This window comes from Nyctereutes procyonoides, unplaced genomic scaffold, assembly GCF_905146905.1.
Source record: "Nyctereutes procyonoides isolate TBG_1078 unplaced genomic scaffold, NYPRO_anot_genome, whole genome shotgun sequence".
Lineage (NCBI taxonomy): Eukaryota > Metazoa > Chordata > Mammalia > Carnivora > Canidae > Nyctereutes > Nyctereutes procyonoides.
Genome location: NW_026575144.1, coordinates 10233448 through 10251592, shown reverse-complemented (window position 1 = coordinate 10251592; position 18145 = coordinate 10233448). Strand labels below are relative to the sequence as shown.

Genomic DNA, 18145 nt, shown 5'->3' with positions numbered 1-18145 from the left:
ATATGTTTCTTAACCACGGCAAAATAACTTCTAAAGGGAAAATTCATGTGTATGCTGATTTAGTGAGAAAAAAAGGTCACAACAGAAACAGATGACATCCTCTGGCAAAATAAAAGGACACAGTGCCTTCATCAAAAGTTATTAGTAGTAACTCAAAAAAAGAGGAAAATCAGTACATTCCTATCTCTGAAGGAAATTACTGTGTAACAGCTAGAAACATGAAAGCCAGGGTCACTATCATATTGAATGGATTTTAACTAGAGTATGACTCTTAATAGTAACATCTAGTATATGCCCTGAAGATGGCTTCCCCCTCCCTCTCCATATATGTCTTAAAATCCACTAGAACACTCTTTTTTTTTTTAAACAGAAGACAACCCACAGGAAGTCTCTCATTAATCCACACAGTAGAAGCATATCCTATTATTATAATAAAGAAATGCTTATTAGCTAAGTATTCCATTCAGATGCTCCCCACTGCGTGGGTAATGCCTATTTTACATAGGAAGGAACTGTGGCTCACGCTGCTGACTCATCTAGGAGTTGGGAAAGAAGAGAGGGGGCCGCCCTAATAGATATATCTAATGCGCGTGCACACACACACATTTCACATCTAGTGTAACTGGGACAATGGGAAGGGTGGAGACAAAGGAGGGTCTGTATTCCCTGGGGTGATGCTTATCCAAGCTCAGTAAGAAACATGAATATACAGACTCTTCATCATCATCAAAGTAAAAATGTCACGGACCAACTTCTGGTTTCTGGTCTAGTGTATAAAGAGCTTGGAAGTTATCATTCCATTCTAATAATAAAGCAAAACACTGAACAAGGCAAAACATCAACTCTTCTTAGCTTGCTCAGAGAAGTGAGATCATAGAACATGCTGCTACTCCAAAAACTGGAGAGACCAACAGGTGAGTACAGGGAATCACAGCAGAAATCTCTAGGGGAACATTGTCTGGGGAATGAAAACCAAACTGTAGCGGATGAACAGCTGGAGGTCACCACAGACAAGGCTGAGAAATAAAAACTCCAGGGGCCTCAGCCATAGGTGGGCCCCCACACCTCTGTAAGTTTTACCACCAGGAGCTTAACTAGGTTTCTCATAGTGAATAGTGGGAGACAGATCCCTTCATGTTTCCCACAGAACAGGAGAGGAGAACAGGAGAGGAGAAAGAATCATTTTGAAATATGCCAGAGCATTCTGTTCTTAACAAGGCCTGCCCTCAAGAGAAATTGTTTTACCACAGCTAACCTATTGGGAGTTTATCAGAGTCTAATCAACCTGGAGAAAGGAGAATACTCATTTCAAATCACCTCTAGCCACACTGTCCCACCTATTTGATAGAGAAACTGAGGAGTATTTGTGAAGTTGACAGCCCAGGGGTGCAGATCTATCCTATGACTATAGAATGTGTCCCCTACCCCTGGAGACCTTATCATCATGTCACTGAAGGCCTATTTACTGGAATTCCTTTTACCCAGCACATCATATCTAGTGCTGAAGAAATACAAAGCATACTAAAAAGCAAAGAAACATAGTTTGAAGAAACAAAGCAAGCGTCAAAACAGACTCAGATATGTTAGGGATGCCAGAATTATACCAGGAATTTAAAACAACTATGATTCATATATTAAAAGTTCTAATGGAAAAAGTAGACAACATGGAAGGACAAATGAATACTGTAAACAGAGATATGAAAATTCATGTTAAAAAATCATAAACAATTATTGGAGATCAAAACACTGCCACAGAAATGAAGAATGGCTCTGATAGACTCATCAGTAAACTGGGCAAAGCTGATGGAAGAATCTTTGAGCTTGAGAATAAGATAGCAGAAGCTTCCAAACTGAAAAGCAAACATTAAAAAAAACTGAAAAAAATCAGAACAGAGTATCCAAGAAATGTTGGGCAACTACCAACAGTGTACAAACATGTGTAATGGGAATACCAGAATGAGAAGAAAGAAAGACAGGAATAAAAGAAGTATTAGAAGTGATAATGACTGATCATTTCCTTAAATTAAAGTCAGACACCAAAACACAGCTCCAGGGAGCTTAGAGGGCACTAAGCAGGATAAAGAACAAAGACTAACAAACAAACAAAAAGCACAAACTATACCTAGACATAGCACATTCAAAGTGTAGAAAATTAGTGATTTTTTTTTTAATCTTAAAAGAAGAGTTGGGGGGGGCAGTTTTACAGAAACAAAGATTAGAATTCCATCCAACTTCTCATAAACCATGCAAGCAAGAAGAGAGTAGAATGAAATATTTAAGTGCTGAAAGAAAAAAATTGCCAACCTAGAATTCTTTATCCTGTGAAAATAATCTTCAAAAGTGAAGGAGAAATAAAATAAAGACTTTCTCAGACAACAAAAATTGAAGCAATATGTTGCCAGTAGACCTGCCTTGCAAGAAATAATAGAAGACGCTTTTCAGACAGAAGGAAAATTATATAGGGCAGAAATTCAGAACTCCATAATCAAAGTAAGAACATCAGATAAGGAAAAAGTGATGGTAAAATGACAACTTTAGTTTTCTTATTCTTAATTTATCTGATAGATAACCGTTTATTCAAAAGAATAATAGCAACAATGTATTTGATTATATATGCTTATATATATGTATATACACACATACATGTGAAATAATAACAGTGATGATACAGGAATGGAAGGGAAGAATATTTTGTTATAAAAAACACTAAGTGTGAAGCAGGCTAGTGCTATTTGAAATTAGACTTGCATTAGTTGTAAATACATATTGCAAACTCTAAGGCAACCACTAAAACTAAGGAAAAAAAATAGGAGAGAAAAATGGATTCATGTAGAATGGTCAAGGAAAGCTAAAGAAGGCAGAAAAAAGTGTGGAAGATAAAAATAACAGAACAAGAAGAAAAGAGTAGCAAATATGGTAAATATTAATACAACTAGATTAATAACCACTCTAAATGGCAATGGTTTCAATACACCAATTAAAAGATAGAGATTGTCAGAGTAGACAGAAACAAGACCCAACTGACTATAGGTTATCTATATAGGAAATCCACTTCCAAAACAGAAAGCACTGAGCCCAGATGGGTTCACTAGTGAATTCTACCAAGCATTTAAAGGAACAAACCATATTAATTCCCTATAATCTCCTTCAAAAGATAGAAGCTAAGGGAATACTTTCTAACTTATTCTATGAAGCCAGCATCATCCTAGTAACAAAACCAGAGGACATTCCAAGAAAACAAATCAATATCTCTTATGAAAATAGATGCAAAAATCAACAAAATATTAGCTAATTAAATACAACAAAGTATAAAAAGAATTATATACCATGACCAAGTAGGATTTATCTTAGGTATCCAAGGCTAGTTCAACATGTGAAAATCAATATAATCAATTGACAAAATCCAACTCATTCATGATAAAAATTCTCAGCAAACTAGGAGTGGAAGGGAAACTTCTTCAACTCGATAAAGAACATCTGCAAAATCCTAGAGCTAACTATACTTAATGATGAGACACTAGAAGCTTTCCTGCTAGATCAGAAATATGGCAAGGATGTCACCACTTTCCAACATCATACTAGAAGTCTCAGCTAATGCAATAAGGAAACAAAAAATATAATATAGATTAAGAAGGAAGATGTTTGCAGTTGATATGACTATGTAAAAAATCTGAAAGAATCAAAAACTCCTAGAACTAATAAGTAATTACAGCAAGGTTGTAGGATACAGGGTTAATATACAAAAGTCAATTGTTTTCTTATACATGAATAATGAACAAGTGGAATTTGAAATTAAAAACAAAATACCATATACTTTAGTACCTCCCCAAATATAAATACTTTGATATAAATCTAACAAAACAGGCACAAAATTCATACGAGCAAACTGTAAAACTTATGATAAAAATTTTTTAAAAACTAGGTAAAAGGAGAGAGACTCCACGTTCACAAGAGGAAGACTCAATATCGTCAAGATGTCCATCCTTACCAACTTGATCTAGAAGTTTGACATAATCCAAATGAAAATCCCAGCACGTTATTTTGTATCAACAGATTCTAAAGTTTATATGAAAGGCAACAAACAAACAGAATAAGGAACACACCATTAAAGAGAAAGAACAAAGTTGGAGGACCAACATTATCCGAATTCAAGAATTACTATAAAGTAATCAAGATAATGTGGTATTGGGAAGAGAATAGGCTAACAGATCAATGGAACATAATAGAGTCCAGAAATGGACCCACATAAATATAGTCAACGGATTTTTGACAAAGGTGCAAAAGCAACACAATGGGGTAAAGACAGTCTTTCCAACAAATGGTGCTGCAACAACTGGAAAACCACATGCAATCAATCTAGACACAGAACACCTTCTGTGACACCCTTCTCAAAAATTAACTCAAAATGGATCACAAACTTAAATATAAAAGCATATTATAAGACACTTGAAACGTAATATAGGAAAAAAAAACTTAGGTGACCTTGGGTAGGGCAATTACTTTTTAGGTATAATATCAAAGCCAAGATCCATGAAAGAACTGATAAACTTCATTAAAATTAAAATTTCTGTTTTGGGAAAGATACTGTCAAGAAAATGAGAAGACAAAGATGGAGAGAAAATATCTGCAAATGAATATCTGATGGAGGACTGTTATCCAAAATCTATAAAAATGCTTAAAATTCAGTAAGAAAATGAGCAACCCACTTTAAAAAATGGGTGGAAGACCTGAACAGATACCTCCCCATAGGAGATAAACAGAGGGTAAATAAACATATCAAAAGAAACTCAATATCATACATTATTAGGGAAATGCAAACTTGAACATTGAGATTTCCACTTTCCACCTATTATAATAGTCCAAACTGAAAACACTGACAACACCAAATGCCTGCTGAGGACGTGGAGAAACAGGAACTGTCATTCATTGCTAGTGGGAATGCAAAATGGTACAACTACTTTGGAAGAGTTTGGTAGCTTCTCACAACACTACACATACTCTTACTATATGATCCAACAGTCTTATTCCTTGGGATTTACCCAAATGAACTAAAAATGTATTATCTACAAAAAAACCTGCACACAGATGTTTATAGCAGTTTTATTTACAACTACCAAAGCTGAGAAGCAACCACAATGTCTTGCAGTAGGTGAATGGATAAGACAGACAACAGAATATTATTCAGTGATAAGAACAAATATACTATTAAGCCATGAAGAGACATGGAGGAGCCTTCAATACACATTACCAAGTGAAAGAAGCTAATCTGAAAGGGCAACATACTGTATGATTCTAATAGGAAAAAGATGAGTGGTTTCAGGGATTGGGAGGAGAGGGGAACGAAGAGTTGGAAAACAGAGGATGCTTAGGGCAGTGAAACTATTCCGTAGGATACTGTAACAGTGGATTTATGTCCCCATAGATTTGTTAAAAGCTATCAAATGTACACCACCAAGAGTGAAGACTAATGAAAGCAATGGACTTTGGATGATTGTGATGTGTCCCTGTTGGTACCCTGATTGTAGCAATGTATCACTCTGGTGGGATATGTTGTCAGTGGGGGTGGTATGCATGTGCAGGAGCAGGAAGTATATGGGAATCTCTGTACTTTACACACAATTTTGCTATGAACCCAGAATCACTCTAAAAAACAGCCTTTTAAAAAAAATTGTGAATCGATATACTATCCTGTATTTTCTATTTTATTCTATTTTTTTTTCTTTCAACAAATTTTGGGCATTTCCTAGTACACTTATTTCACCACCCACTAATGGGCTTGAAGGAAGACCACAACACATTGCCAAAGAGCAGTGTCTCCAGCAGCCCTATGAAATCCATGTTCTACCCTGCAGGCTCCACAGGCTCTACAGGTCACATTCAGCTCTACAGTTTCTGAGCAAGAGGACTTCCCAGCCACTAGCCACCAGCCACCAGCCCAAGGCTGGATGGGTCCCCAGGGGCTGCTGTGGTACCTGGAGGGAGGGTCTCCATGCTTTGTGCTTTCTCATCCCCGTTGCTGTGATGAAGGTCTTTCTTTTTAATTGGGTCAATTTCATTCCAGTCCTCCTACGGGGAACAAAGACACCAAATGAGTTGATCAGTTTTTCAAGCACACCTGCATTCACCAGTTCAATAAACAGTAAGTGTTAGGATGCCAGTGGACTCCGGGGATGCAAAGGATGAGGGAGAGAGAATTCTCATCTCCAGGACCTGCATCCTAGAAGTTCTCAAAGGGTGGAGATTTGAGGGGAGAAAAGTATGGGAGTGACTTTTTCCAGTGAAGGATTTCCACGTCCCTCTTCATTTTATATTTGCATTGTGTATCTATGGGAAGGAAATACTCGGGGGAAATCCCAGGTCTCTGTGGATCCGCAAAGGTAGGGAAGGGAGATGGGGGAAAGTAGATTAAATAACTCAATAGTGGTTAAATTAAAGCCATTAAAATCAGGGTAGCTCTCCAGACATCTTAGATGGTTTAAGGACACCCTAGGACCCCATTCTCCCTCCGGGCCCCTTGGAGCCCTCCCTTGAGGTTGCTAAATGATTTAATTCCGCTGAATAACAGTGGACAGAGGAGGAAGGACCAGCCAAGCTTTTCCTAGGGCTAACTCTAATAAGACTGCCAATGGAACAGAGCTGTAAATTAAGGGTTTAATGTGAAACCAGAATAAGATATAAGTTCTGGCAGAATTTATTCAGCTCATCTGCACAAACAATTTAATCCATCAACATTAAATCAAACTAAAAAACATCTCCATGACCACAGAGCTAAATATATTTTTCAAGCACTTGGAATCTGATTTCTGCGAATCAAATAAGAAAGGCTTCTGTATATAACCCAGATCAGAAATGTCCCATGGCTAGTCATTTTCCTACACAGACTTGTGTGTGCCAAGCATTGCCGACTGGCCATTCTCCTGAGCAGATGCTGCCGGGATGATCCGCATGCAGCATTAAGCCCTTCCTCAGGGAGACCCGACCAGTTCCGCGCAGGTCTGTCCAGCTAGCATTCCTCCAGACCAACGTGGGCTGTGCGCTGTGCAAAAGCTGTCCACTGGAGACATTTTGGCTCTTCAACATGTAAAGTGAGATCTGCAAGGAGGGCAACCCTCGGGGGCTGGGCCAAATCATACATTTTTCCCAAATGTGACTTGCTTTGCCAATAATCTGCATTTTTACTCAAACGGTATGGTAATTAAAGAGCAATCATGCCTAAGCTTCCTCCCTCTTGAGGCCAGCTTTTCCTTCAGCTGCTTCTTCAGTGATAAAGCTAGGTTTAAACCAGCAGGGTCAACATGGAAATGACAGGTTGAGGCACCCAGGAGGATGACCCCACTGCAGAAACAGTGGGCTGGTGAGGAGCCCTCTGGCACCTTGGAGGTCTTTGTCCCACCCAGCTGTGATAATGGCCTCAGTCCTCCAAGCATCCCAAGTCCTGGGACTTTTGAAGATTTTTATCCTGCATTTTAACAAATGTATTAAAATGCATCTGTATCCCCATTCAAGTATTTTTTGCTGCAAAAAAAATTTTTTTTCCAAAGGTATTTATAATTTGGCTTTTGAGATTATTTGATTAAAAATAAACTTCTGGTTTACTATTGGCAATGATTTCACAGCAAGTTTGGCAGATGCATGAGAGGGAGAGACTAACCTACTACTGCCTTTACAATATATGGAAACGTGTGAATACTAATTCAGTAAGTAATAAAGTAACCAGAGTCATGCTGTGCAGGCTTTTAATTAAGCATTATTAATTTTTATTTTGCAGCTTGCTTGTAGCATTTTGTGGCTAATAACTTTTTTCTCCACAGGCATTATACTGGTTAACGGATCAAACCATTTAACCTTGTACTTGAATAAAATCAAAAGTGAAAGTTGCTGGTGGGGCTGGAGCCTTACTTTCTACGTGTAAGAACCACGGCATTCGCTGTACTGTTGACAAAATCAACATTGAGGTAGGCCAACCATCCACATGTTCTCAGAAAATAAATGCCTCTTTCTCCCCACAGGCAAGACTGAGTAGTCCACAGGCAACATTCCTTAACCCTACTCCCCACCCCAGTCCACGAAGCTCACCACAAAACTAAAGTGGGAGATGAGAGTATGCTGAATGACAAAGTCCCAAGCAGGTGAAATAAAGCTAAGTGCTGTTTATGAACACCTACCATGTGCCACATGTTGCACACAGATACCTCCCATCCCTGCAACAGCCACCCTGGCAGTTTATAATTCCTATTTCACAATGGGGACGTGGAAGACCAGCAAGCCTAAGCAATTTGCCCACACAGGTCAAAGAAAAAAGTAAGAAGCTTAAAGGTGGCTTTTCCTAAATCAGGACTCAGGTTAAACCAAGTTACAAAAGCCAAATTATCACAAAATCATAAAAATCCAAGGATACTAGGAGGTCATTCGTGAAGGACTCTCTTATTCTGGACTCCCAAGTCAAGAACTGCAAATTACCATGGTAACTACCTTCTCCTAGAGGAAAATGAGGAGAAGGAGGAGGAAAAGGAGGAACTGCCTAAGCTACTAATACGGAGCGTTCAGGAGATGCCAAGCTCCCCTCTAAACACTGTGCACACACTGATCTTCCTTACGGTACTCTAACTAGCCCCATTTTACAGAGGAGGAAGTTGAGGCACTGAAAGCTAAAGTAGCACAAAGGTCACAATGAGGCTACAATCGAACCCCAGGGGGTTTAGTATTGACTCCACGGTCTCCATCATTCTATGCACTGCCCTTAGATAAGAGAGCTTCCCCCTCTACCAGCAAGATAGACACAGTAAAGCAAAACAAAGTATTAACTATTCATCTCAGAGTATGTCTGAGCACCATAAATTCTTGATCGTTCACGATCATTGATTGGATTCGCTGCCTGAGACAGCCAGTGCCCATGTATGACCCACCACCTGTCAACAGCTCACCCTTCCAGACACCTGTCATGTTCTACTCTCTTCCTGAAACCCTGACCTGTGGCCTTCGCTGGGTTGAAGAAAGTCCCCAGAGACATGGTGGGGACCTGGCAGCTTCACCTCGGCTGAGTGTGTCCGCTGGGGTGCAGACAAGCATCCAACAATGATGGCACCGTGCCACTGAATACTGGCACACCTTGAAGACTGTGGGGGCAGGGCACACTGGCAGGAGTGCCAGGAAGGCTCCAAGAAGCCTATGTATGAGAACTGACAGCTTAGTAGAGATCTGAGGGGGTCAAGAATTAACCTGGCAAGGAGAAATGATGGGCATGAGGGAGAGGAGGGTTGTGGTGGAGAGAACACCATGAAAGACAGGAAACAAGATGTGGAAGTGGCAAGATACGGAGACTTGAGACTTGTGTTCCAGAAACATCACTCTGGCTGTAGTGTAGGCAGCAGAGGGAGGGGACAGAGGAGAGGCCAGGGGGCCATGAGGGCAATGCAGCAAGGGATGGTGGTGAGCTGGCTCACGTCCGGGTCTTGGAGATGCAGAGAGGAGGTCGGCACAGCCGTGGGGTGATGGCTGGAAGAGAAGAGCAAGGAAGGAAGGAAAGGATCAGAGATGGAGGCTTCCAACCTGGACATTTCAGACAGGCGGGGCATTCACCACTAAGGAATACGACGACGCTGTGTGGGTGGGGTAATGAATGGTGCTGGGAAATAAAGACCGCTCTGTTTGGGAAATGTTGGGGTTACTGAGAGATACCTAGAGGAGGTGGCTGGCAAACATGGGAGACATGTGGCTGGAGTTCTGGAAAGGCAGGATGAGCATGTGAGAGCACCCAGGGAGGGCAGGAGCTGAGTGAGAATGGGTCCTGGGCCAGTGGGAGATACCAATACTTGAGGGGCATGTTGGGAAGAGTCTCGGCCCGGGAGCTGGAGCCTCGGGTTCTAGCACAGGAGTCTGAGGAAGTCACCAGCCTCTCTCTCCCCATGGGGGGCCCTGGGCTGAAAGTCCCAAGGTCCCTGCTTGCCCAAGCATTCCTGGGGACCAGATACACCCAGCACTTTTTTATCCTTTCTACCTATCTTCCATATGCTTGGTATCCGAAAGCACTTCAGGGCCTTTGAGGGCAGAAGGGCTTTGTCACATCTCTGGTGTATCCCCGTGGCACCAAGTATGCTGCTGGTCGCACGTCAAATGCATAATAATAAACAGAGTTGAAAAAAGCTCTCACACTACTTACTCAGATTGATTTGACTGGCTTCGCCCACTTTGCAGTGGAAGCTTTTCATTACAACAACCCCCTGCCATACATCTACATACATTACGAGGCTTATTTACGCCCGTGGAGGCTCCTTTCAAACGGGAAACGTGCAGAATGTAAATAGATGGAGAAGCCTCTGGTGCCCAGGACCCACTGACAGCCGGGATGCGCTACCAACTGATCTGTTTTCTCCCAGTTGAGAGAAAACGATGCGGTGACAGACAGGTCCTCTTTTTAGTGACAAGGATAAACTGCTGAGATTAGAGGAGTCATGATGAGGTTTGATGCTGGGTCAGAAGTTGCAGAGAATTCAAAGCCCGGGATCTGGTAAACTGCTTTTATTCCCGGGCTGCAGCCCCATCCCTGCATTCTCTCTCCCACCCTCTGAGGAGGGCTGCTGACACCAAATGCATAATGAGTAACCCACTGAGGGCCAATGCTGCTGGCAAATGTAGACCAGGGAGGGCTCAGTGCTTCTGGCCCAACACTGGATTGTGTCAGGGAAGTTTAAACAGAGGTCTGCCAACACCCATCACCCATCGTGGAGCAGGGGGTGTGCTGTTCCCCGCGCCCCTGGACTTTATCATTTTGACCACACTGCAGGAAAGCCCTGGAGAGCCTCACCTACGGCATGAGATGGTCTCATCCCTGTTAAATGTTTGAGTCAGATAATGCAAACTCAATTTCCTGTCCTCCTACTTACTAACTGACCTGAGCTCACAGCTGTTATTATTCGTATTTGAATTGGTTGAGTTTTCATAGAGTCTTTAGAAGCTCGAGATATGCACTTTGCCCACATTGTTCTTACAAATGTGTACAACGGAAGCAGTCTATTACCTGAAGCACAAATGGAATTAAATCAGGCCGGGAGTGAAATCAGATGGAAACAAATGACTGAGTGATATCTATTTACCTACCGTAATTAGAGAGTACAAAAGCCAAAATTCATCCTATTTCCAAGAAGATAAAAGAACAATGAGTTTTAATAAAATGACATTATTTTCAGAAATAGTAAATTCAGTAGGTTGGTTTATTGAGTAGTTATGAAAATTAATTTAGTGTAAATATAGCTTTACTTATTAAAAGAGTATTACCCATATTCCCAATATGCTTTGTCTCCGTTTCAAAATAAGAAGAAGTAAGTAACAAGTGGACTTGACTTTTGCCAGAAACAGCCGTCAGTGGCTATGAGGTGTGGAGGCAGAAAAGCCAGTCGGGGGTTGGGGGGGAGATGCAGAGGGTCAGCTGGTTTTTGAGAGCAGCCTTTTACATAGGAATAGATTGTCATCAGTTTATTCAGGGCCCTATTTCATCCCTGTTTCTTGTCCCAGATGAGAAAGTGATCCAGAAGGGCTAAGTGACTTATGTTATTAACCACTGCAAAACAAGTTCCCACAAAACTGAGGAGCTTGAAACAAGAAACATTTTTTATCTCACACTCTGCTTCTGCGAGTCAGGCATCCAGGTGGCTCATGGTCCCTCATGAGGCTGCAGTTAAGATGTAAGCCCGGGCTGCCACCATCTCAGGGTCCGACTGGGCTGCTCCCAAGATTGGTCACTCACAGGGCTGCTGGTGTGCCCTCACAACACAGCAGCTGGCCTTCCCCGTAGTAAGAGATCAGAGAGGAGAGCAAAGTTGGGGGAGACAGGGAGAGGGGCAGACACCAGGGCTCCTTTTACAACTTAATCTTAGAAACCATATCCTGTCACATCAGCACATTCTGTTGATCGGGAGCACATCACTATGTCCAGCTCACACTCAAGGGGAGGGGAAGTAGATCCCACATTTTGAGAAGAGGACTGCCAAAAAACTGGTGAGCATACTCTAAAACCACTCTGTGTATCAATGCCTAAGACGGAGAATGGCAGAGCTGAGGACAGAATATTCCAAAGGGAGACAGAACACTGCTGACCCAGACAGTCAGTTATCCACACATGGGAGCCATGAGATGATGAGAGTCCAAGAGATGAGTCACGAAAGGGTCAAGTCTGCACAGTAAAAATGTCACTTCATCTCACATTCTCTTGTCCACAGTCCAATATAAAGACTAACACCACTTATGGTAACACGTTTGAATCATGAACCACCGAAGCAAACATGCTTACACACGTAAAACTAGATGATAAAGGTCGGGGTATACTGTAGACTCAGCAAAGGCTGTCTTCATAAATTTTAAGTGGCTAACATTGTATTTGTTAACAGAGATAAATATATCACTGTGGAAGGAAAAAGGAAAATAAATAGGTTGTTTTCAATCTCCCGTTACTGAAATATATTTTGTCACTGTTAAATTATTTCAGCCGGCTAGACCATATGCTCAGAGGCAGATTAAGTAACCAAAAATATCATCTGAATGACTACTTGATTTTTTTCTTCATCAACTGTCTACTTTCCACTGTTATTTAATGACTGTTCAGTGATCACCGCTACCACAACCAATCTCTAACAGCAACATTTGAGTTCTGGGAGGTAAAAAAGAAAGCCAGGTTGCTAGACCTGTTAAAAAGATATGATCATTTATATTTCCACAGCCCACTGATACTGAAAACTAACTAGTTACTTGAAAGCAAATTTTTTAAAGAGTAAACTTAGTTTCCTGCTAAAGACCAAGACTTCCCATACTCCAACATTCTCACTATAAAGTGATCCATAGAGGAACGGAAGGACTATTTATTATTTCTAATTCTTCAGGGTGGATATCCCACCACATCAGTGCAAAAGAGTATTCCTGGGTCTTCTTATGAGAGGATGGAAAAAATCTGCTGATATAAGGTATCACTATCAAAATTTTAGTTTCCAAATTAGGTATGACCCATTAATAAAGTGGCAAATGTAATTTTAACTCACTGGGGAAACAGCCTAAGAAAAGAATGTCAGAATACTCAGGGGAAGCCTCCTTAGCTAGGCTAGGAGTCAGGTCACTCTGAACCATGATCAAATTTCAGTTAAGACCAGAAACCTGTACCCTGCAAACAATGACCTCTACATTTATAAAAGAGATGGTTTCTGTGACACTGTATATCAACAAAGATAGTAATCTTTTTTCAAATCAAAGCAATAAGACATGAAAATAATTGGTGGGAAAAAAGATTTCTGCTTCTAAATAACAGTTCCCACTGAAAGCAGTAATTTAAGAGGAAGAGTGTGCTCCTCCCTGATTCTCAGGATAGAAAGGGGACATAATATACTGTAGAGACCAGAACCACACTGGCTCAGTTATTCAACCATTTCTGAACATGCATTTTGTGCGTGGGTACCAGTGAGAACCCCTAATGCCAGGTTTCATCACTTTAGGAGAGCGAGTCAAACAAGCTAGAAGAGTAGGAAGAGTTCAGGGTGAGCTTCCAACGGCAGCCTCCCAAAAGTTTCCAAAACTTTTATTCAGGTAAGTATCATAACATAGGAAGGGTTTAAGAATCAGGAGCTGGGTAGAGTGGTGAGGGAAGAAACAAGACAGAAAGGCCAGGTCCTTGCCCCAAGGCCTGGTCCGTGTCTCAGTTTGGGTGTTTTCTAGAAGCTCCCTCCGCAGCTCTAACACACAGTCAGGCTTGAGAACCACTGGCTTCACTAATGCACTTAAAGTTGCTCGCATTCATTTCTCCAACTGAGTTCATGAAACTCAATGCTGCTAAGATGGAAGGGGAAAATTTTTACTGTGGATTCAATTCACAGGCTGCTTCATACATAATCACTTGCTCGCAAATAAAAAATATATTATGATAAAGGTCACTGCTTTGTTTATCTTACAGTGTAGTCTCAGAGAAACGTGGGCTGGTGAGAAATACCATGGGGCTGCTCGTTATTTGGGAGCTGTAATGATCAATCGTACTGAAGGCATGAGTTAGAAGAACACCGCTTTTTATCCTCCGTTATTTAACTTTTCTAACGTGCAGGGGGCCAGGTGCATTATCCCGCACAGTCAGTCAACTACCTTAATTCGGTCAAAATCTTCCTGTTCACAACCTGGTGGCCACATATAGATGAAATGTCATCAGTGACCCCCGCCTGCTCAAGTCCAGAAACTCTAGAGCCTAAGATGCAATTAGGAAAGGTTTGGGATGTGCTTTGGGAATGGCAAGGTGATCCTGGTCTATCTCTAACACCCTGGGCAATTCAGGGCCTTGGGTTTCCAATATGCAACACAGAAATTTAAAAACCCCTCTATCCTATCCCATAAAATGTGACAGGGCTCCAATGGACTGTAAGGCATTATACACGTTAGACATTAAGTCCCATTACTGAGAACATCAAATTTGCCTTCTTCTAATCTGAGGGACCGGTCTTCCTCTCTTTGTACTCACACTAGGGTTACTGAACATCCCTCCCCGCCTCCATCATTAGCTCATTCACTGACTTGTTAACATGCCATACATATGTTACCTCTGTGGTCTTCCCTCCCCAAATCCTAAACCCCAGTCTCACCATGATGAAAACATTAGATAAATCCCAAATGTGGGATATATTTTTACCAAATGCTTGACCAGGATGCCTAAAAACTATCAAGGTCATCAAAAATAAGGAAGGCTGAAGACTGTCACAGCCCAGCCCAAAAATATCTGACAACTTAATGTAATGTTGGATCTGGACAGATCATAGAAAAGAAAAAGAACATTAGGGGAAAACTCAAGAAATCTGAATAAAGTAGGGACTTCAGTTCATAAAAATGTATCAGTATTGGTTCTTTAATTATAACATTCGTACCATCCTAATTTGAGATGGTCATAATAGGGGAAACTGGGTACGGAGTATATGAGAATCTCTGTACTTGTGTTCTCGTTTTTTTCTGCAAATCTAAGACTACTCTAAAAAACAGCTTAAAATGTTTTAAACTAAATGTGTGCATAAATCTTATTTACATAAAGGGAAAATAATTACATTAAACACTCCTGGTCCAACATCTGTCAACTGTATTTCTAGGGTGTCTGTCAATTTTTAATAGCAATTTTAATTCCACTCCCTTTCCCTGCAGGGAGCTAAGGTGTGAATCTCTTGATAAATGCTGATTTTAAAGCCAATTTTTGCAATGAGACACAGAGCCCAGGAGTAATCCATTTCACACCACAATTCTCTTTTCAAGAGCAATCAATCCATCCTCAACTCCCATGTTCACAGTAGATGACCAAAGCAGTAGGAAGCCCAGAGCAGGGGGAGCACAAGGCAGGCTATTAACATGCAGCTTTTCCTTATTCCGGCTTCTAAATAAGAGTTTATGAAGCAAGACGACTCTTGGGCCAGATCATAAACATTCCTGAATGCAAGAGCAGCAGGCCTTTTAATACAGAGGCACAGGATGGCAGAATGAGAGCCCACAAGTCAGCTAAGTACCTGCTATTTTAAGGAGCTGTTTATGGTCTCATTTTCTATCACTTGATCTGATTCTACCTCTTTCTTCCTATAAACAGAGAAACAGCTTCTCCTATTTGGGGGAAGGGGCTCTTGGACAAAGCCCCTTCTTAACGGCTACTCTACTTCTTGTTCTGGAATCTTCAACATTAGCTGAAGCAGATTCTCTTTAGGGAAATGATGAATAGCAGCAACCTTGACAAGAAAATGTCTTTTTTACCAAAAAAAAAAAAAAATGTATTCTAGAAAATTACTGGGGTGCCTGGGTCACTCAGTTGGTTAAGCGTCTGACTCTTGATTTTGGCTGAGGTCATGATCTCAGGGTCATGGGATCAAGACCCGCATCGGGGTCTGCACTCGGTAGGGAATCTGCTTGAAGTTCTCTCTCTCTCTCCCTCTCTCTCTACCCCTCTGGTTGCTCATACACACGTTCTCACTCTCTAATAAATAAAATCTTAAAAATAAAATTATTTCCCCCATGACTTTTGCGAAGATCACTTGTATATTAAAATTAAAAAAACATAATTCCCAGTAGATGAGATAAAAGTGGGAAGAGAAAGGTTAGGCAGGCAGTGGGCATGGCACGGTGTGCAGCAGCCAGCAGGGGGAGTACACAGGTGGCACCCTCCTCAGCCTTGAGGACCAAGAGCCACAACCTACCCTCACCAGCCTCTCTACATGCCACACCCATGCTGTCCCACCTTCCTCCACCCCCCACTACCACCAGGATTCCTCCAAGTCTGGCAGCACCCTGACTTCTGTGTCAACACCCCGGTAGAGCTGCATCCCCACTTTGCTTCAGCTCACGGATATATCAGGTCTCATAGACCTGTGCTGCAATGCTCCCCTGCCATCAGTAGGTGCCACCAACTTGCCCATTTGCTGATTAAATCCAACCTGCTGGGGGGGGGGGGGGTCCTCCCCTTGCTCAGCTCTGTAACCACTTGAGTCAGATATAAGGGAATGATCCTCCAGGAACAACAGATCTGTTTGGAAGAGCATCTGCAGGAGAAAGTGAGTCCTAGAATGATATGCTAAGGGCTCCAAGGGGACCCAGGATTAGAAATTAAATGGAAAACATGGAATTATGCCCCCGCCCCCTTTTGGAATCACAGGTCATTAGAGTCAGAAATCCCTGGTAGCACAGCCCAGGTGCAGCTGACCAGGAGGGATGATCTCTTATTAAAGCCTCAGCTGGTCTTGTCTCATTTCCTCCTCCTGACCGTCCAGTGAGGCTGATACAGCCATTCTGCCCCAAACCCGAGGTTCCCCTTACAGTACCTGACCCGCGCGTCTCAAAGGGTAGACTCTCAGTCCAGGTACAACAGAGATTTCGACTCTCTTTTCTTTGGGGCCAATTAAATTCAGAGAGATCTGGATGTTAGAAAAAGGAAAGAAGCAGAGAAGTGAGGGGAGCTCCCCCAAAGCTGCCCTAGGAGAGAAGGGGAAGGCAGCAAAGCCCAGCACACCTCTGTGGCCAACACCAAGGCTGTGCAACCTGAAGGCTGAGGAAGGATGTGTTTGGAAAATAAATGATAATTTGGGTCTTTTTAGAAAATCAGTGTGTATGGCTAGAGGACCAGAGACACCACATGTGAGCCACACCTTGGAAGATGCATGTCATGAGCAGTGAAGGAAAATAAACTATGAGCATCTCAGTGAGATGGTGGGGAGGAGTTTTCTGAAGTTTCTAACCAATGAGTAACAGCAAACGGGAACTATACAGCATTGACCTTTATTAATGTAAAATCTATTCTCATTAACATTCTCTTCATCTGGGGTCGATGCCTAGGAAGGCATTCTGCCATGGGAACACATGAACATCACAGAAAAACCCTAGAATGGGTTGTCCTAAATCTGTTTTTCTCACTGAGCTTTCATTTTATGAATTACAAATTCTTCTTTCACAAATGATTTGTGCAAACAGAACACTGTCGTACATCATCAGCCCACTTTATAAATGGGTAAACATGGGGGAAGGTGGGTGACCTAGCACCGCCTGAGCCCAGATTCCACTCCGGCCTGTTTCCAAACAGTGTTTTTCCCAAAGCTCCATGCTCTTCTCTTAGGAGGTTATTTACATCAGATCACAGAAGTGAAGTGGAGTGTTTGCATCCTTTGTCTGGTGTGAGGGGCATGCAGCAGGACGCTGCACTCGACAACACAGAAAGCCCTGCCCAGCTGGGTACAGTCTGCTGGCATGTTGCAGGGTGCTGGTTGCCACAGGAGCCTCCCACTGTCTTGTGTTCTGTCATGGGACAGGACGGACAGCCCTGGTCAGGGACAAGCTGTTTGCTCCCTCAACCCCTGGCACATTTACTTACATGTCCATTCTTTGCCTCCAACAGCTGGGACATTTTCCAGACTATTACAGTATGTGGTATTACAACATGAGTTGTAAATGTCCCACTATCTTATTAAAAAGCAAAAGGAGGGGCGCCTGGGTGGTTCAGTCAGTTGAGTGCTGCCTTTGGGCTCAGGTCGTGATTCCAGGATCCCTGGATCAAGCCCCCACACGTAGCCTCCTGCTTCTCCCTCTGCCACTCCCCCAGCTTGTGCTCTCTCTCTGTCAAATAAATAAAATCTTTTTTTTTAATAAATAAAAAAAAAAGGCAAAAGGA

At 42.0% G+C, this 18145-nt stretch overlaps 1 protein-coding gene across 1 annotated transcript in view; it reads right to left on the bottom strand.

Annotated features, from left to right (window-relative positions):
* The window catches only part of GALNT2 (polypeptide N-acetylgalactosaminyltransferase 2), a 188090-nt gene that overhangs the window by 82577 nt on the left and 87368 nt on the right, over nt 1-18145 (bottom strand). Inside the window, exon 2 of the mRNA XM_055308792.1 lies at nt 5973-6066. Coding sequence (XP_055164767.1) covers nt 5973-6066 — 94 coding nt within the window. The remainder of the gene's footprint in view (nt 1-5972; nt 6067-18145) is intronic.